General features: G+C 38.7%; 1 protein-coding gene across 7 annotated transcripts in view; it reads right to left on the bottom strand.

The window, feature by feature from the left end:
- Positions 1 to 426: 426 nt before the first annotated feature.
- The window catches only part of LOC110466024 (pyruvate kinase PKM-like), a 47,493-nt gene continuing 26,413 nt past the window's right edge, over positions 427 to 21,506 (bottom strand). For 5 of the 7 annotated variants that reach the window (XM_021522274.1, XM_021522276.1, XM_021522279.1 and 2 more), the window contains 10 exons: positions 14,779 to 14,935; positions 13,624 to 13,715; positions 13,030 to 13,149; positions 11,276 to 11,462; positions 10,614 to 10,756; positions 8,712 to 8,839; positions 7,767 to 8,070; positions 6,610 to 6,776; positions 5,658 to 5,776; positions 427 to 1,588 (listed from right to left, as the gene is read on the bottom strand). In XM_021522274.1, coding sequence (XP_021377949.1) covers positions 1,365 to 1,588; positions 5,658 to 5,776; positions 6,610 to 6,776; positions 7,767 to 8,070; positions 8,712 to 8,839; positions 10,614 to 10,756; positions 11,276 to 11,462; positions 13,030 to 13,149; positions 13,624 to 13,715; positions 14,779 to 14,935 — 1,641 coding nt within the window. In that variant the 3' untranslated portion in view covers positions 427 to 1,364. Of the gene's footprint in view, positions 1,589 to 5,657; positions 5,777 to 6,609; positions 6,777 to 7,766; positions 8,071 to 8,711; positions 8,840 to 10,613; positions 10,757 to 11,275; positions 11,463 to 13,029; positions 13,150 to 13,623; positions 13,716 to 14,778; positions 14,936 to 16,903; positions 16,961 to 20,945; positions 21,114 to 21,506 lie in introns of those variants that run through there. The other 2 variants (XM_021522273.1, XM_021522275.1) reach the window with 2 other exon arrangements.

Genomic DNA, 21,506 nt, shown 5'->3' with positions numbered 1-21,506 from the left:
CCCTGTATACTGTTTGTAATGACCTTAACCTACTGTACATGTAACTCTGTATACTATTAAGACATGTTTCCCTGTGGTACTAGTTTTCTGTTTAAGGCTATTACTCTGAAAATACATAAGGAGGCCAGAAAACAAATGCTAACAATTATGACTCTCTCCCCTAATACCCAGTAATCATCATATCTTGAATACCTCTTATTTTTAATGAAAGTCATTGTACTGTAACACTAGTATTTACAGGTCAGCTTATTTTCAGACTTTAGATCCATTCACCGGTTTTAGCCAATACCCTTTCATGTATTCCAGAAACCAATAAGATGGATCAGGAACCAAGTAGTGGAGTAATCAGCGGACGGACGGACGGACGGATGTAGCGCCCATTTCACTTACCCACATGGGTGACAACAAAACACAACACCAAGGAAATAATGTCATTAACATTTTCAATAAATATTGCACATGTTGCATTCATCATCAGCAATATAAACAGGTCAAAAGGACAACAGACGAGATCAACAATGAACTAGGAACAAATTCCATACACAACCCCAGTCTGTCCAGCCCATTCTGTATACCATATTTTGTAAAATTTCTCTGTCGCTCGGTTTTTAAACAATTTTGTGTACACATAGAAAGGGAAGGGAATTACACCTTTGAATAGACTTTCAATAAATATTTGCTATCATAACTGTGGTAATATGCACCCTCCACATCAATCCATGATACACCTCTTTTTGGCCCCTAATACATAAAGGGAGCAGGTCCTCAATAACATTATCATTAAATTCTCTCCAGCATCAGTTACTCACACTATCATTTAATTTCATTATCATCTTCCTAGTAAAGATAAATAATCTATAAAGTAAAAGACAAGTGCCTTGGATGCTTAGGAGAATTATTTTGAAATAGACGTGGAACAAAATTTGAAAAAATGGACATTTACATGTTTCTTGATCTTAAAGAAGGTCTGTAGAAGTGCTCCCTGAGAGATGATTTTTAAACACCCCTGATGTCTAATATTGCAATAACAGCTATAGTACACCTATTTTTACACTGATGCATTCATCGTTACAGGAAGGTCCGTTTGAGCTGCCTAATACAACACTAATGGTATATAATGGTATACATATTATGGAACGATGCACTGGTAGGTTCTGGGGGGTTCTCCATAGGGATCTGGAGGGAGGGTGAGAACTCCAATACTAATTACTGAGGGAATACAGGTATGTTGTATCACAGGAGAACTCCAATACTAATTACTGAGGGAATACAGGTATGTTGTATCACAGAATTGTATGGCACTGACTATCACAGGTAAAATGTTCAAAATGTTCAGGGCACTTCAGTAAGGTGGTTGGTGATGTTTAATCAGTATGGGTGGTGTTGGGTAGACAATGGTGAATGGGCGTGTTCTCTCCGTCCGACATTGTCAGTATACGGATCGTGTTGGTATTGCCACTCCCTGCTTGCCAACCACTCAATAACACTACCAGGTCACCCGTTTTAAGGATGCACTTTTCTCGACCAAAGCCGATCGTTTCATACACACGTTTGTCCATGTCTGCTGTCCAAAGATTTTCTCGTGGTTCTGCAAAGTTCAAAGGTCAAGCAAGGGCATGCAGGTTAGAGACTACATCCTAATTAAGCACAGGCAGGAAAAGCACCACTAAGTTTATGTTGTGTTTCAGGTTTCCTGTGAAAACTTCCTACAATATCATTGATATAGTGTAACCTCAATAGAATGCCCATCACTGTTTCCACCTGTCCCCGACTGACACACTGCTACACCCCTTTATAATGTCAACATTTCACTGGATAACGAGGTTCAACTGGACATGGATCCGTATTCATAAAACCGTTCACATACTCAAGCTTGTATTTTGTGCTCAAGCTGAATTTCTTGTTCTGGTTGTGAATTAATAATTAAATCTTATTTTATAAATGATATGGAAGAATATTGATGAGACTTAAAGCCGAATACTGTTTTAAAGGTTTAAACATGACTTTTTTGATCATTTCACATGATTTCAGCGAGTAACAAGAAAGTTGGTTTGAGCACATAATCCATGCCTGAGCATGAGAACGGTTTCATGAATATGGGCCCAGGTCGACTAGTCCATTACTCTTCTATACACTTCAGTGTTAGGTCTGATAACATTGTATCTGGGATCATGTTCTGTAGCATTAAAAACCTGGATGCTTATATATATACGTGTCTTACAACTTGTGAATTTTGAGGGGCGTCACACATTTTGAGTAAAATGTGAGCAGGATGTGAGCAATCAGGCAGTGTTGTCAGATTCCATACAGTAACTGTAGCGTGTTATATAACAACATTGAAGAATTTGAGTTTGACAAGACTGAGTATTGTAGAAGTTTCGGCGGGAGAATTCTACAGGAATTTATTAGGAATTACACCTTTGAAAGATTATGGCTCGTGGTTAAATTTAAGTATCAAATGGGGACAAAAACTCATATAAAAGAGTAAGGGAAACCTGAAACACACATACTATTTGGCCTAGTCTACACATTATACAAAGACAAGTCACACAGGATTTAGTAAGACTAGCTACATAGTAGACTGACACTTATAAAAGCGAGGAGATACATGGGTAGGTAGAGCAGCAGTTCAAAGGTCAATAGGTTAAAGGTGAAGGGTTGTGCATACATGAAGCATATTACAATAATGATCCACACCTAGAGTAAACATCTACAATATACACACAACAACACAGAACGATAATGATCCATGCCTAGAGTAAACATCTACAGTATACACAACAACAACACAGAACGATAATGATGCACGCCTAGAGTAAACATCTACGGTATACCCACAACAACACAGAACGATAATGATCCACGCCTAGAGAAAACATCTACGGTATACACACAACAACACAGAACGATAATGATCCGCGCCTAGAGTAAACATCTACAGTATACACAACAACACCACAGAACGATAATGATCCACGCCTAGAGAAAACATCTACGGTATACACACAACAACACAGAACGATAATGACCCATGCCTAGAGTAAACATCTACAGTATACACAACAACACCACAGAACGATAATGATCCACGCCTAGAGTAAACACCTACAGTATACACAACAACAACACAGAACGATAATGATGCACGCCTAGAGTAAACATCTACGGTATACACACAACAACACAGAACATAAACACTACCCACACTGCCTACTAACTTGGATCAGATTTAGAATTTATTGTCTGCTGTCAAAATCCATCACAATTTATCTTGTAAACAAAATTGAACATCCAATAAACCCAGACTCTATGTCACTTTTGACATCTGACCACGTGCACACCAAGTTGATAGATTTGAAACTTGAATTCTGACTACCTGTTGCATAAAAAATGTTAATTATATGTGCTGATTCTAGCCTCTAGGTGAAATAAACATAACAATAAGTTCAATGTGAGAAAAAAAACAACACAATCTGCCATTCTGTATAACACCTGTCTATTCTGTGTGCGAGCGCTTGATTGTTTATAAGTTGTCGGCAGACAATTAATCACAACAGTATGAAGAGGAACAACCAAAAGAGTTTGAAGGAAATGAAGGAATGTCAATATGGACACATCTGTTTATTGATTCAGTGTAAAATCTAGATACAGTGTCAGACTAGGGACAATATTAATCATGTAGCAATATCCTTCAAATTTCCTAACGACACAGCAGTGCGCACTGGTTTGATAAATACTTGATCAGAAAGATAATCTATTTTCAAAAGTACGCCAAACACCAGACTTCCATTACAGTATCTCAGTATATTGTTCTAAATATCAGAACAAAAATGTCAGTGGTTCATGTCCTCTCCCCGATTCCCAAACTGGTGTTTTGAACACTCCTATAGAAGTCAGAGTGGAGCACAGCAAAGGACTCGGCCAGTTGTGATACCACATACATACAGCTAGTGTTTAAGTGGAGCAGGAGGTGATTAACACTGCGTCAAAACAAAGTACATAAAGATGCCAGACACCAGTTTTACAGGACCATGATTGAAACGGAGATTAATACTGCGTCAAAACAATAGTACATAAAGTCGCCCGACACCAGTTTTACAGGAGCAGGATTGAAACGGAGATTAATACTGCGTCAAAACAAAAGTACATAAAGATGCCCCACACCAGTTTTACAGGAGCAGTATTGAAACGGAGATTAATACTGCGTCAAAACAAAAGTACATAAAGATGCCCGACACCAGTTTTACAGGACCAGGATTGAAACGGAGATTAATACTGCGTCAAAACAAAAGTACATAAAGTCGCCCGACATCAGTTTTACTGGACCAGGATTGCAAAGGATATTAATACTGCGTCAAAACAAAAGTACATAAAGTCGCCCGACATCAGTTTTACAGGAGCAGGATTGAAACGGAGATTAACACTGCGTCAAAACAAAAGTACATAAAGTCGGCCGACATCAGTTTTACAGGAGCAGGATTGAAACAGAGATTAATACTGCGTCAAAACAAAAGTACATAAAGTTGCCCGACATCAGTTTTACAGGAGCAGGATTGAAACGGAGATTAATACTGCGTAAAACAAAAGTACATAAAGTTGGCCGATACCAGTTTAAACAGGACCAGGATTGCAACGGAGATTAACACTGCATCAAAACAAAAGTACATAAAGTTGGCCGACACCAGTTTTACAGGAGCAGGATTGCAACGGAGATTAATACTGCGTAAAACAAAAGTACATAAAGTTGCCTGACACCAGTTTTACAGGACCAGGGTTGCAACGGAGATTAATACTGCGTAAAACAAAAGTACATAAAGTTGGCCGACACCAGTTTTACAGAACCAGGATTGCAACGGAGATTAATACTGCCTGAAAACAAAAGTACATAAAGTTGGCCGACACCAGTTTTACAGGACCAGGATTGCAACGGAGATTAATACTGCGTCAAAAAAAAGGACATAAAGATGCCCGACACCAGTTTTACAGGACCAGGATTGCAACAGAGATTAATACTGCGTCAAAACAAAGTACATAAAGATGCCCGACACCAGTTTTACAGGAGCAGGATTGAAACGGAGATTAATACTGCGTAAAACAAAAGTACATAAAGTTGGCCGACACCAGTTTTACAGGAGAAGGATTGAAACGGAGATTAATACTGCGTCAAAACAAAAGTACATAAAGTTGGCCGACACCAGTTTTACAGGAGAAGGATTGAAACGGAGATTAATACTGCGTCAAAACAAAGTACATAAAGATGCCTGACACCAGTTTCACATGGAGAGAATTGTAAAATATATGTATATTATCAAAAAGGAAAAAAAATCAGGAAGTTGGCAGACACCAGTTTGACAAAGAAGAAGAAAATGTAGCAGTATTTGAGTAGCTGATTTAAGACTTTGGTTCCCTAGAGACAATCATTTTGACCCACATCATATAGGAATGATGTAGGACATGAAATATCAGTTCCCTGCAATACAAGTACAACTTGTTAACTTATCAAGATTCGCACTGTTATGGAAACAGCATGATCGTAAACACTGGGTACAGTGGGTAGTACATACAGTTTTCACACCCCATCCCACCATTTCTGAACATTTGCTGGGGTCAGCCATTGTTGAAGTTGTGAGGTGAAAGTTTCTGGCATTATCACTTACCTGCATAATGTATGGGGAACACGCCACGGTATAAATGACTCTGGCGAGCAGTCTGGGCCTTGCGCGTGATTGCCAGGATTGGGCATCGGGGGCGGTACTTGGAAATCAGTTGGGCAGACCTGTAATACAACAAGACAGTCATGTCAATGTACATCAGAATCCAAAACACAACTTGCGTGATACAGGTCCTATGAACTAGATTTTCTAAATATAAATTCTAGAGTTCTATGGCTACCTGAAATAGATAGATTTGCGTCTAGTCTGATTAAAGAATTGTATTATGTTTTAGGTCAACTTAAGAAAGATGCCTTACCAATGTCTGTCTCTAACAAACAACGCCTTACTGAAACTTGCCTCCAATGTCTGTCTCTAACAAACAATGCCTTACTGAAACTTGTCTCCAATGTCTGTCTCTAACAAACAATGTCTCACTGAAACTTGCCTCCAATGTCTGTCTCTAACAAACAATGCCTTACTGAAACTTGTCTCCAATGTCTGTCTCTAACAAACAATGCCTTACTGAAACTTGCCTCCAATGAAAAATGCCGCCACCAAAACCTGCCTCCAATAAAACCTGTCGTAAAACACCTTCTTATAAAGCCGATTATGAAACCAGTCTTGAAAATTGTTTAAACAAATCCTCCCATTCTGTATCCCGACTGTTGCTCCAATAGGAGTTTTTTTTAACAATAGTATATGATAATTATCTCCATATCTCTATTGCAATGTTCAGGTTGTTATGTCGAAGTAATATCAACATGATGTGTCCCAAACGTCTGTGACTAACATGATCAGTGTGTTGAGGGGTTCATTACCCACACGACTGTGACTAACGTAATCAGTGTTTTGAGGGGATCATTACCCACACGACTGACTAACGTAATCAGTGTTTTGAGGGGATCATTACCCACACGACTGACTAACGTGATCAGTGTTTTAAGGGGATCATTACCGTCCTGTTGTAGTGATGACGATGATGGCGGCAGCGTTGCAGTGGAAGGATGCCTCGACAGCAGCGATGGCGACAGTGTTAGTGACCTCAAAGTTTTGGGCATTATCCTTACGGATCTCCTCAAAGTACTGACTGGTATACACGGCCGACTCAGCCTCCCGACAGATCTGTAATCATTAAATAACAAGTTCAGGTCTCTCCACTCAAAATAAGGTTGACACAACATTGCAGACATTTAAAAATTACTTTTGTACACTAAAAAAATACATAAAATTGTGCAGACATTTAACAATTACTTGCAGACATTTAAAAATTACTTTTGTACACTAAAAAGATACATAAAATTGCAGACATTTAACAATTACTTTTGAACACAAAAAAGATACACAACATTGCAGACATTTAACAATTACTTTTGAACACTAAAAAGATACACAACAATGCAGATATTTAACAATTACTTTTGTACAATAAAAAGATACACAACATTGTAGACATTTAACAATTACTTTTTAACACAAAAAAGATACACAACATTTCAGACATTTAACAATTACTTTTGTACACTAAAAAGATACACAACAATGCAGATATTTAACAATTACTTTTGTACACTAAAAAGATACACAACATTGCAGACATTTAACAATTACTTTTGTACACTAAAACGAAACACAACATTGCAGACATTTAACAATTACTTTTGTACACTAAAAAGATACACAACATTGCAAATCCTATGGCACTCTTGATACATGAAATGTTTTCATAGGTCCACCAGCTTTGAGTTGACGATTATTGAGATAGATATACTGGGGGAGTGATGAGGTACAGTTTGTTACTTTCATTCAGCTAGAAGGTTGTTAGAGATTAGCAACAATATTCAGATGTTTATCTGAACGTAATTCAAGGTCATTTATTTGAACAAATATGAAAGCCTTTCAACCCAGTATACTATTGTCTAAATATCATTACGCTAGGCCTACTGGTTATTGTGAAAAGGTTGTTTTAAGAAAATTTTGACACCGGGCGGCTGGCAGATGCGGTGTCACGGCATAAGCTCACTAAGCTCAAGCCAGGGGACCTTTTTTATGTAAAATTTGGGAAAGTTTTTTTTACTACTTATAATACTTTTAGAGGGAGACAACAATGAGAACCTTGTGCATCATCTTGACCGACTCAAGTGGGTAATCTCCCTTGGCAGTCTCTCCTGACAACATGACACAGTCAGCTCCGTCTAGGACGGCATTGGCCACGTCACTCGACTCGGCCCTGGTTGGTCGCGGCTTCTTCACCATGCTTTCAAGCATCTGTGTGGCACAGATGACTGGCTTGCCTTTGCGGTTACAGCGACTGATCATCATCTTTTGGGCGAGGAAGACTTTCTCCGCCGGAATCTCTATGCCAAGGTCACCACGAGCCACCATGACTCCGTCCGTCTCCTTCAGGATCTCGTCAAATCTGGTAGTCAAGCAAACAAATAGGAATTAGTGTTTCATTAAACAAGCCCTTTTGAATGATTTTTACAAGTAAAACAAATTTCCAGAGAAGAATTTAATCCTGACAAACAATGCTGCCTCATCATCAGCTAGTTTAACATGACCCTTTGTGATTCCACAAAACACAAATTGAGAAATACTAAAAATTAAAGGAAAGAAACACTTGCTCAATTTAATTGTCAAGTGTAATTCAAGGATCCATATAATTGGGAATTGCAGAAAAGGAGGAACACACCTCACTCTCTTAGAAACTGAATATTTCAATGTTTCAAAACAAATCAAGAACATTTGAAATCATGGGAGAGAGGCAATTCTCTGAAGAGAGGAAGAATCACATCCCTGGTAATTGGTAGGCTACAGTCAACCCCACTTTTATAATACGAGTTAAAGTCGGGCTGTTGGAGTTTTCCATCTGGTTTTTCTTCAAAATATTGAAATACCACGTAAAAAGACTCAAATTATAACCGTCTGGAAACTTGGAACACAAAGGTACAGTATCGGACTCTTCAGATATTTTTTGAAGATGACATTTTGTAATTTTATTAGTTCCCGTTTGAATTACTGTGCCATGTCGTATCAATGTTCAACAAGGGCTCTGCCTACCTTTTCACTCCTTCGTGGTTCTCAATCTTGGCAATGATTTTAATGTTAGCACCGTCGGGACCGAGGACGTCGCGGATGTCTTGGATGTGCTGACCACTCCTGATGAAGGAGGCGAACACCATGTCCACCTATTGTAAGTATAAGGTAGTATTTACCGATGATGTTGTTAAATATTATACCACACAAATATTATACAAATATGGACTTCAGGTGAAGTCTTCCCAAAACTTACAGACCTGCAGGTAAGAGCAGTATTCATCGAGAGCGAGGGCAGAAATGAGTATTGCTCTGACCAGGTCGGCATATCTTGGGTAGACCGACGTCCACATGTCATATAAAGCCACTAATTCAGCCTTGTGTCACAAATGATGTTATAGTCCAGTATAGCCTGTAACACCTATTTCTGTTGTTGGAATGGAGTTTTTAAAATATTTACATATTTGTCACAGGACATCTGTCCTCTTCAATCGGATTACACACTTGCCAACTCTCCCTACTTTGGAGGGAGACTCCCGAGATTGGACCCTAAAATTGAGCATTTCGAACCAGTGAATTTGCTAAAAACAAATCATCTGAATGAACAGCTCAAACTATCATACATGCCATTTAAAGTGTATTTTTCCCCCTAGGGTGTACATAAACACATTTTATTTATGCTTTTCATCATGAGCATGCATAATCTCCCCCATAGAAATTTCAAAAAGTTGACAAGTATGGTCGATTGGAGAAATTACAACAGACAAATTCTATTTTTAGAATAGTTTCCATTACAGATTTACAGACCTGAAAATACCCTGACCTATTTTTAGTAATAGTCTGTAACACTTTCTATTCTTGAGTGGGGTCTGTAACATATCAACAGACTCATCACATGATGTTGTAGCTACTATCTGAGTTAGGAATTAGCAACAGGCATATGCTAGTATATAAATATCACATTCATGAGAGGGCAATATTGCATATTTTCACCCCAAGGAAGCATTGTTGACCGAGGCGAAGCCGAGGTCAACAATGCTTTCCGAGGGGTGAAAATATGCAATATCGCCCTCTCATGAATGCGATTTTTATTTTATTATACCGAGTGTCATGTTTAGGTTTTTCACCACTTCACCATTTTTAAAGGTCCTTGTGTTGATTTGACATAAACCAAGACTTCATCTCAACAGTTGTCGAATGAACCAACCATGAATGTGATTTGATAACCCCCTGGCACTGGGACGAACCGTGCACGCATACGTTTGGCGCATGTAACAATTTTTGGAATAACACCCTGGCACTGGGACAAGCCGTGCACGCATACGTTTGGCGCATGTGATATTTTTTGGAATATTCACCCTGTCTTCTTTATCTATGTAAAACGAGCAAGTAACATTGAAAATGTTCACATCTTTCTCAACCAATCAGATTACGAGATTTTAACAGAAGGTATAATAATAAATATTACTGATGTCAATATGATCAGAATAAGTTTTTTTCCTAAAATGCATTCTTACAGATGGTATTTTATTGTGACATCTGTTGGTTTCAGGATTCTGATTTGATCTATTATGATTTGTACATCCAGTACAGCCTTGAAGTCACTGATCATGTGATAATTATATGCTTAACTAATCATTATTCCAATTATATATAGAGACCAATAAGCCTTTAAAAGGACATATTTTGCGTAGTTTTTTCAGTTTAAATCATTAGATCTTAGAATATAACAATAGTTTGGCAAATTCACTGGTTGAAAATACTAAATTTAAGGATCCAAAATTGTGGGACCCCTTCTAAATAGGGAGAGTTGGCAAGTTTGCATAACGTGACCACAAAGATAAGTAATCTGTAATCCAGGGTTTATCTCCAGTCAGTGAACTAAGAAACAGCGGTCTCGGTGGCACTTATGTGATTAGCCCTTACACCATGTTTAACACCAAATAGTAGATCAGCTTTGTCCTTCTCCGACACAGCGGGTAGATCTACAGCGATCCCTGGAAGGTTGCAGCCCTTCTTACTGCCCAGGTCTCCTCCGTTCTCTATCTGACACATGAGGAAGTCTGCCCCTATATAACACAAAGCACATGGTTGTCTCATTAAGCAGTTGCAAGAAGTATCTCATTTTACCTGAAATATGTTTCTTGTAAGTTTTTCGGGAAGCCTGTCTACTGCTGCATACAGTAAATAGGAACAGTTCTACGATGTTTACAGTTCTACGATGTTAACAGTTCTACGATGTTAACAGTTCTACGATGGTTAGCTTTTGTGAATTTCTATAAATTATATATCATTATTATCTCTATATAAATTATATATTATTATTATTATCTCTATATAAATTATATATCATTATTATCTCTATATAAAATTACCTTTGGTTAGGATTTGTACTAGTTTCATTGATTTTAAGTTTGACTGACAGCTTTGTTTCAACTTTGTACTCGCATCTTTTGGAGTACAGCTGAGATGAGGCCATCGTCAATGAAGATTTGGTAGGAATACCAGACTACTTACCTACTTCTTGTACAACGTCCGAAATGAGGCCGTCGTCAATGAAAATTTAATAGGAATACCAGACTACTTACCTACTTCTTGTACGACAGCCGAGATCAGGCCGTCGTCAATGAAAATCCTGTCCTTGACCTTCATAACCTTGGTGATATTTTTGTAGTCGACCCAGAGCACGTCCTTGGAGCACTTCTCCATGTACTGGTCGTCAGTAGTTATTTTAATGGTCGCTCCTGTAATGAGGGTCAACTCTGCTGATGGCCCCTGTAAAGGTCAAACACGATTAAAAAAGAAAGCCACAAATGAAAGATAGGAATGGGTCGGAGCAATATATGCCCGTCACATACCATTGTAGCATCTACTTGAGTACTTGGACTCCTTGTAAAACATAGTAACATACTTAAAACCCTATTTCTAAACATTTTCATCAGGTTCGTAAGTATGGATTATCAAAAGATTCTTGTAACACAACCAATAAATGTTTCTATGTGACGTTTCGATGACTAGTACAATATTTACACTCTGTCACCTTCAATAGACAAATGATCAGTGAAGCGTATGTACACAAAGGTGTAAAATATGTACGATTTGTCTACAAATCTGTAAGTGTATGTACAATGAGTTGTTATATATGTACCGAAATGACTCAATTAAGCTATAAGAACCCTCCTAAACTAAACCCCCCAAAAAATTGAAGGCATAAAAAAACTACACAATTGAGCATTGAACTGCATTCTGTTCCGTGTTATATCCTAGGATTACAGGATTGAACTGCATTCTGTTCCGTTTTATATCCTAGGATTACAGGATTGCAGACAAATTGAATGATGCCTTTTATGTTATACCGACCCCCTCCAGGAGTCCCATTCTGTTCAGTGTTATATCCTAGGATTACAGGATTGCAGACAAATTGAATGATGTCTGTCATGTTATACCGACCCCCTCCAGTAGTCCCGTTCTGTTCAGTGTTATATCCTAGGATTACAATATTACAGACAAATTGAATGATGTCTGTCATGTTATACCGACCCCCTCCAGTAGTCCCATTCTGTTCAGTGTTATATCCTAGGAGTACAGGATTGCAGACAAATTGAATGATGCCTGTCATGTTATACCGACGCCCTCCAGTAGTCCCATTCTGTTCAGTGTTATATCCTAGGATTACAGGATTGAACTGCATTCTGTTCCGTGCTATATCCTAGGATTACAGGATTGCAGACAAATTGAATGATGCCTGTCATGTTATACCGTCCCCCACCAGTAGTCCCGTTCTGTTCAGGGTTATATCCTAGGATTACAGGATTGAACTGCATTCTGTTCCGTGTTATATCTTAGGATTACAGGATTGAACTGCATTCTGTTCCGTGTTATATCTTAGGATTACAGGATTGAACTGCATTCTGTTCCGTGCTATATCCTAGGATTACAGGATTGCAGACAAATTGAATGCTGCCTGTCATGTTATACCGACGCCCTCCAGTAGTCCCATTCTGTTCAGTGTTATATCCTAGGATTAGAGGATAACAGACAAATTGAATGATGGTTGTCATGTTATACCGACCCCCTCCAGTAGTCCAATTCTGTTCAGTGTTATATCCTAGGATTACAGGATTACAGACAAATTGAATGATGGCTGTCATGTTATACTGACCCCCTCCAGGAGTCCTGTTCTGTTCAGTGTTATATCCTAGGATTACAGGATTACAGACATATTGAATGATGCCTGTCATGTTATACCGACCACCTCCAGTAGTCCCATTCTGATCAGTGTTATATCCTAGGATTACAATATTACAGACAAATTGAATGATGCCTGTCATGTTATACCGACCCCCTCCAGTAGTCCCGTTCTGATCTCAGGCCCTTTGGTGTCCAGGGCGATAGCCACCGGACGGCGATTAGAGAATCCCTCGATGGCTGTGCGAAGGTTCTTGATAGTTCCCTCATGGTACTGAAAAAAATATCAAAGGTTACCATACTACAACATAGGTGGCAGATCTGATTGACTTCCCTGGAGTTACTTCCATCTGTGGTATGTACTAAATCATCCTGTGAATTGTCCAATGAGGGACGGGACCCCCCTCACTCCACGTTGGATTCATACACACCTGTTATGATTATTACACACACCCTGCTGTTACTAGGAAATCATTTAACCACAGGATGTAGATTTTGAGTTTGTGCAAGTTTGGACTTGAATGTGGGAGTTTCGTGGGAGATTGATAAATTTTGGTCAAAATGAGGGAAGGTTGACAGCTATGATAAAATTGGTCCCACAGGAAGTCATAGACCTGAGGATCAATAACATAACACAAAGAAACATCATACCGTATCCTGTTTATAACCAGAAAATTCACAAACGTATAAATGAGTTTTTATGTGTATGATTCTAAAACTATAGACGAAGATCTACTGCGTGCGTTACCTCGTGAGTTCCGTGTGAGAAATTGAGACGAGCTATGTTCATTCCTTCAATGATCATCTTCTGTAGAACGTCAACATCCCGACAGGCAGGGCCTATAAAATGACATACAGAGTTATCTTCCCTTACCATATAATATGAAGAGTTATCATCCCTTACCATATGATATGAAGAGTTATCTTCCCTTACCATATGATATGAGGAGTTATCTTCCCTTACCATACGAAATGAAGAGTTATCTTCCCTTACCATATGACATCAATGTAAACTTGCTGATAATATATGATAACTCATTGCATCAATACACACACTTTTTAACTAGAATAGTTTTATCAAGATATTTTAATGGTTTAAAAGTTATGGCCAAGACAAGGGGTACATTCGCGTATCCGGTTGAAACGGTTGAACCTGTAAAGAAAACGACAGGTACAGATTTGGACCGAGGCTGACCTCAAGAAAATTTGGTACGTGTAGATTGAGGGGTCCAGACGTACCTGACGGAAACTAAAATGCTGACTATTGCCAATTTGTGTTATTTCTTTCTTAAACAATGTCAAGTCACATGTAATTTTTAAGATACGTTATGTAATTTAGTGGATGCGTGAGAGAAGGATATAATATTCTTGATACATTGTTTTTTATTCTCCGAAACTGTGGAGCTCTGCTTATAGAACTGTCCAAGTGTGTTCGTTTATCGTGGAAAATTTCTGCGCCACACGTACCGTTTCAACCGGGATACACGAATGTAGCCAAGGTTTCACTGGAAATTTTGCACTTATTTGACCTTTAACCAAAATATCATTTAGGTTTCACAAAAATATCTTGAACAATTTAAAAGTTAATTATAGCCTGGACAAAATCTAGCTAGAAATTATGCACTTCACTCTTTTCATTTTCTAATGAAGTATATGTTGAAGATAGGCAAATCCCATCCTTGGAGTGAAAGTATTCAATTTCAAACACTCAGCAAAGCATATAGGTATAATACTACAATTCATTATTGCAGGTGGAATTTCCTATATTTCACACAAAATGTATGGAAGTCCAGCTTACTCAACATACAGTGTGTCCCACTTCTTACCACACAGGGCCAGACATAGAGGTCTGGCTCATGCAGAGATACATCTTTTGACTTCAGTTTATACCGAGTTATCTTACCTATGGTACAGATGATGCCTGATTTTCTGACCTCGTGTGGCTCCGAGTCAATGTCCAGTTTAGAGATATGTTCCATGAGTGACCGGGCAGAGGCGGCCTGGCGCTGCTGAGACTGGACATAGTAGGCCCCTGTATGCTCCATGTCTTGGACGTTAAACTGGAAAATTAATTACATCACATTAAGGCAAACAGGTAAAAAATAAATTAAATATAGAATCTAATGTATATATATATATGTAATGTGTTTTAATCTAATTAAAATACGACTTTTAACTCCGTTCCATTGCCATACACTCCAACACAAGGGTGTATCATAGTGGAGTGGAATTACAAGTCTAAATTTTAATCAAATTGAGCATTTTTGAGTGTTGACCTTTTTCGCACTGCAAGCATATCTTGAAGTACTCATTGTAGTTTAAATTCTGATAAGCACTTTCAGATTTGATTCCTCGTTGAGACTGTACTACACATTATCTGCATGGTACATGAAACTAAGTATCTCTGTAGCTACAGACCAAGGCAGTCACTGCAGCTAATGGAAAGCATTGACCCCTTGTTATAAGTAAATCTAGCCCTCCTTCTACACTTGTTACAAGTAAATCTAGCCCTCCTTCTACACTTGTTATAAGTAAATCTAGCCCTCCTTCTACACTTGTTACAAGGGAATCTAGCCCTCCTTCTACACTTGTTATAAGTAAATCTAGCCCTCCTTCTACACTTGTTACAAGGGAATCTAGCCCTCCTTCTACACTTGTTATAAGTAAATCTAGCCCTCCTTCTACACTTGTTACAAGGGAATCTAGCCCTCCTTCTACACTTGTTACAAGGGAATCTAGCCCTCCTTCTACACTTGTTATAAGTAAATCTAGCCCTCCTTCTACACTTGTTACAAGTAAATCTAGCCCTCCTTCTACACTTGTTACAAGTAAATCTAGCCCTCCTTCTACACTTGTTACAAGGGAATCTAGCCCTCCTTCTACACTTGTTACAAGTAAATCTAGCCCTCCTTCTACACTTGTTACAAGTAAATCTAGCCCTCCTTCTACACTTGTTACAAGTAAATCTAGCCCTCCTTCTACACTTGTTACAAGGGAATCTAGCCCTCCTTCTACACTTGTTACAAGTAAATCTAGCCCTCCTTCTACACTTGTTACAAGTAAATCTAGCCCTCCTTCTACACTTGTTACAAGTAAATCTAGCCCTCCTTCTACACTTGTTACAAGTAAATCTAGCCCTCCTTCTACACTTGTTACAAGTAAATCTAGCCCTCCTTCTACACTTGTTACAAGTAAATCTAGCCCTCCTTCTACACTTGTTACAAGTAAATCTAGCCCTCCTTCTACACTTGTTACAAGTAAATCTAGCCCTCCTTCTACACTTGTTACAAGTAAATCTAGCCCTCCTTCTACACTTGTTACAAGTAAATCTAGCCCTCCTTCTACACTTGTTACAAGGGAATCTAGCCCTCCTTCTACACTTGTTACAAGTAAATCTAGCCCTCCTTCTACACTTGTTACAAGGGAATCTAGCCCTCCTTCTACACTTGTTACAAGTAAATCTAGCCCTCCTTCTACACTTGTTACAAGGGAATCTACACCCTGGTAAAAGAATTCAATTTGACCCTTGGTTTTAAGTACTGTGACCCCCAATGGGCAGTTGAATGGTTAATTTCTGAGCACCCTGGTAAATGAATTTAATTTGACCCTTGGTTTTTAAGTACTTTGACCCCGGAGGGGCAGTTGAATGGTTAATTTCTGAGCAATATTCAGAAAAATACAATACAATGTCTAGGTATAACTAAGTATAGAAGTCACTCGCAACAAGCTCGGGACAAGTTGGGATTTATTGGGCAAGGGATAAATTCCCAAACCTAAATGAGAGAAATGGTGTTGGCTCTATCCCTGGAACTATGTTGTATACAATGTCCAGTATACACAATTCCTTGTATCATAAATCACACAACTTTCTAAAGGATCACTATTATCAGATTAGACGGGCCGGCGATACTATATCAATCTCACAAGATATCCTCCATATACTCAATGAAACAAGGAAGAACAATTTCTTATCATCTATAGATGATGTCAAAAAAAAAAGGATTTAAAATGTTGACAGTATTTCTTACTTGGTTATAATAAGACTTGATCGGTGACAGAGCAAAAGCCATTCTAGTACATTCAAGTATTGTAGCTGGTCAGTACAAGGTCACTGCTCCCTATCTGTGGACTGACCGTGTGACGAGATGCCAACTGATTATTTACTGATTATTTACCTGTGTTTCTCCATGTGTGTAGGTGTACTATGGGAAATACTTTAAATTCGGTCATTGAACAATATTTGACCTTGAAGTCGATAAAACCGTTATTTTTAGGTCACAATATTTACAACGAGATACCAGGAGACAGTCAAGCTTTGACTAAGTGCAGTTTATCATTGTTGTATTTAAAAAACAGACAAGTCTAATGTTATCTGACATCCTTTGTCACCCTGTATACCATGTTATACCATGACACAGTAGTATAAGATATTTCTGTTACTACCGAATCTCACAGAAACAGGAGGCCCAGAGGGTCTGTATCCCTCACCTGCCATCCTATGTCACCCTGTATACCATGTTACACCATGACACAGTAGTACAAGATATTTCTGTTACTACCAAATCTCACAGCAACAACAGGCCCAGAGGGTCTGTATCCCTCACCTGACATCCTTTGTCACCCTGTATACCATGTTATACCATGACACAGTAGTATAAGATATTTCTGTTACTACCGAATCTCACAGAAACAAGAGGCCCAGAGGGTCTGCATCGCTAAGCAACCATTGGAAATTACTCTCAATAAAAGCTATTTTGCAAATATTTTCATACATTGAGTCTCCTTGTCTGAAGAATGTCCCCGAGTAAATGAAATTTTCAAACTACTATCCCAACATGCTACTTACTGGTCACATATCATCACCCAGAGCCTCCTGGTATTGCAAAAGAAGTTGTTTAAAAGATATTTACAAATTTGACCCCTGGGATCTTGAAAGTATGGTAAACCTCCGGTAAGTTCGAACAAAATTAAATAAATATTGTCAATCCTGTTCGAATTACACATAATTATAGCCGCTACAATAAAGAGTAGTTCGAACTATCCGAGTCGACATTGGCAAAAATCACGTCAAACACTCATTGATACGTAACAACGACGGCCTTATTGTGATATAATTATATATTTGCAAATCAGGAGATGAATAATGGTATATATATATCTTTCTTATATTTACTTACATATAAATAATCAATTACTAAGTTCAATTGCAAAACAGAGACAAGTATGTAGGCCGCAAAGCAGTAGATGTATTGACAAAAGGTCAGTTGTACTGATCAGAATGCGGAGGGTGGATTGAAACTGCAATTACGGATTAATAGTTTGATCGACCACCTTTTCAAACTACTATCCCAACATGCTACTTACTGGTCACATATCATCACCCAGAGCCTCCTGGTATTGCAAAAGAAGTTGTTTAAAAGATATTTACAAATTTGAGCCCTGGGATCTTGAAAGTATGGTAAACCTCCGGTAAGTTCGAACAAAATTAAATAAATATTGCAAATCAGGAGATGAATAATGGTATATATATATCTTTCTTACATTTACTTACATATAAATAATCAATTACTAAGTTCAATTGCAAAACAGAGACAAGTATGTAGGCCGCAAAGCAGTAGATGTATTGACAAAAGGTCAGTTGTACTGATCAGAATGCGGAGGGTGGATTGAAACTGCAATTACGGATTAATAGTTTGATCGACCACCATTTTCAAACTACTATCCCAACATGCAACAGAATGCGGAGGGTGGATTGAAACTGCAATTACGGATTAATAGTTTGATCGACCACCTGGTCAGATATTTTTGTTTTGGCACATGCATAGGTAATATATATCAATTAAATAATAAATCTGTGTACTGTTAGGATATTATACATGGGTTCTGTCAGCGATGTGACAGTAACATTCCGCGCTCCATGTACTGTTAGGATATTATACACGGTTCTGTCAGCGATGTGACGGTAACATTCCGCGCTCCTTGTACTGTTAGGATATTATACATGGTCGAGGCCAGAAGATGTTTGACTGGCATGTGCACATGTTTACAAGAAAGAAACTCAATCATCGGTAACATGTGGCTAATAAGTGTACAAATTGTCCGACATTGATGACAACAATGGTCGCACATGAGTACTACCTGTAATTCAGTAATTAAACTCTGTCGATGCACAAATAGATCAAGTTTAAGTGAGTTTCGTGAGGCTATTATTGCATAGCCGATAGCCAACCTCGATCAATAATTACGTAATTTCAGTACTCAAATTGTGTGTTCGAACAATCCGAAACGTGTGTAAGCAGGGTTTGAACTATCACTAGACAGAAAATTATTATTTTTATTGTTTAAAAAGTGTGTTTGAACTATCCGCCTATTCTAACTGACCGGAGGTTTACCGTAGATGAAGGTCATTTATTTGAAGAAACTTTCTATTACTTGATGCAATTTACTTACTGGCCAAGTATGGATCAGTATTCTGGACCTCCTGATTAGTTGTTTTAAGGTTTTTACAATTTTGAACCCTGTGACCTTGAATGTAGGTCAAGGTCATTTATTTGAGGAAACTTTATATCACTTTGACCCAGGTACCTGGCCATATATCATCATTGTTCTAGGCCTCTTGGTTATTCAGAAGAATGGCATCAAAAACCACAAGAATGCAGAATCAGTGTATGTCAAAGGTCATGGTTTGACATCACCAGATGACATCAACATCTACAGTGAGATATAATTTCTACGTCACTAACAGGTATTTAACAACCTGATCTATGTTGCACTTTAGCAGCGATAAACAGCTACAGTCAGATATCTCTATAATAGATAAAACCACTGTTGATCCTGAGGTCTTCTCATATATCAGTCAAGTTTTCTTAAAATACATAACACAATCTCATTTCAGCTAAACACTGCATACACAACAGGTGATGGGCTGAGTGGCACATACAAATGTTTCGTAAAGTTTTGAATGAGAAGCCAAGTTTATCATCAAACAACCTATTGACTACAAACTTGACTTGAATACAAGACAAAGTAGGTGACCCTAGTAACAGACAGTAGGTGACCTTAGTAACAGACAGTAGGTGACCCTAGTAACAGACAGTAGGGGACCTTAGTAACAGACAGTGGGTGATCCTCGTAACAGACAGTAGGTGACCCTAGTAACAGACAGTAGGTGACCTTAGTAAAAGACAGTAGGTGACCCTAGTAACAGACAGTAGGGGACCTTAGTAACAGACAGTGGGTGATCCTAGTAACAGACAGTAGGTGACCCTAGTAACCGACAGTAGGTGACCCTAGTAGACAGTGGGCGACCTTAGTAACAGACAGTAGGTGACCTTAGTACCAGACAGTGGGTGATCCTAGTAACAGACAGTAGGTGACACTAGTAACAGACAGTAGGTGACCCTAGTAGACAGTGGGTGACCTTAGTAACAGACAGTAGGTGACCTAAGTAACAGACAGTAGGTGACCCTAGTACAGACAGTGGGTGACCTTAGTAACAGACAGTAGGTGACCTAAGTAACAGACAGTAGGTGACCCTAGTACAGGCAGTAGGTGACCTTAGTAACAGACAGTAGGTGACCCTAGTAACAGACAGTAGGTGCCCCTAGTAACAGACAGTAGGTGACCTTAGTAACAGACAGTAGGTGATCCTAGTAACAGACAGTGGGTGATCCTAGTAACAGACAGTAGGTGACCCTAGTAACAGACAGTAGGTGACCCTAGTTTAGACAGTGGGTGCCTAGTAACAGACAGTAGGTGCCACCTTAGTAACAGACAGTAGGTGATCCTAGTAACAGACAGTGGGTGATCCTAGTAACAGACAGTAGGTGACCCTAGTAAAAGACAGTAGGTGACCCTAGTAACAGACAGGTGACCCTAGTAACAGCCAGTAGGTGACCTTAGTAACAGACAGTAGGTGTCCCTAGTAACAGACTAGTAACAGACAGTATGTGACCCTAGTAACAGACAGTAGGTGACCCTAGTAACAGACAGTAGGTGACTCTACAGCCATATATAAAAACTTGACTTTTGAAGAAGTAAAATTACTATTACTCAGTAAAACAATATCACCTTTTCTCCATTACTGCCCTTTGGTTGGTCAACATGTGTTTTCTTCCATTTCTGTTCGACTGAGAGTTCCTGTTGTTCTTTTTCTTCCCATGAGATAACTTTCCTGTTTTGAGGAGGGAGCCCCTCTATAGAGTAAGGGTGGCTTACAGACATGATGTGGAGGAGATCCTGACTGACCAATCACACATCACAATACATCTCACACAAAACTAGTGCCTGACTGACCAATCACACATCACGATACATCTCACACAAAACTACAGTGCTCCAAGTTCTACAATAGTTTATATCTCACACAAAACTACAGTGCTCCAAGTTCTACAATAGTTTATATCTCACACAAAACTAGTGTTTTCTTCTACAGTCTATCTTCAATTTCAATCACATGTTCCTAAATAACACTATCTTCTTTTCTCCTTCCTGTTTCTAACTTTCAAGCAGTTCTAGGTCAGACATGTAAACTGATGCCAACACATATAACTGTACTAGCTAAAATAAACCTACATGTTTATATACACTATAACACTTGACCTTGACCTTGACCTACAGCAAGCATAGCTG

Source organism: Mizuhopecten yessoensis, unplaced genomic scaffold, assembly GCF_002113885.1.
Source record: "Mizuhopecten yessoensis strain PY_sf001 unplaced genomic scaffold, ASM211388v2 scaffold11113, whole genome shotgun sequence".
NCBI lineage: Eukaryota > Metazoa > Mollusca > Bivalvia > Pectinida > Pectinidae > Mizuhopecten > Mizuhopecten yessoensis.
The sequence above is the reverse complement of the archived record's forward strand: the minus strand, read 5'-3'. Positions and strand labels throughout refer to the sequence as shown.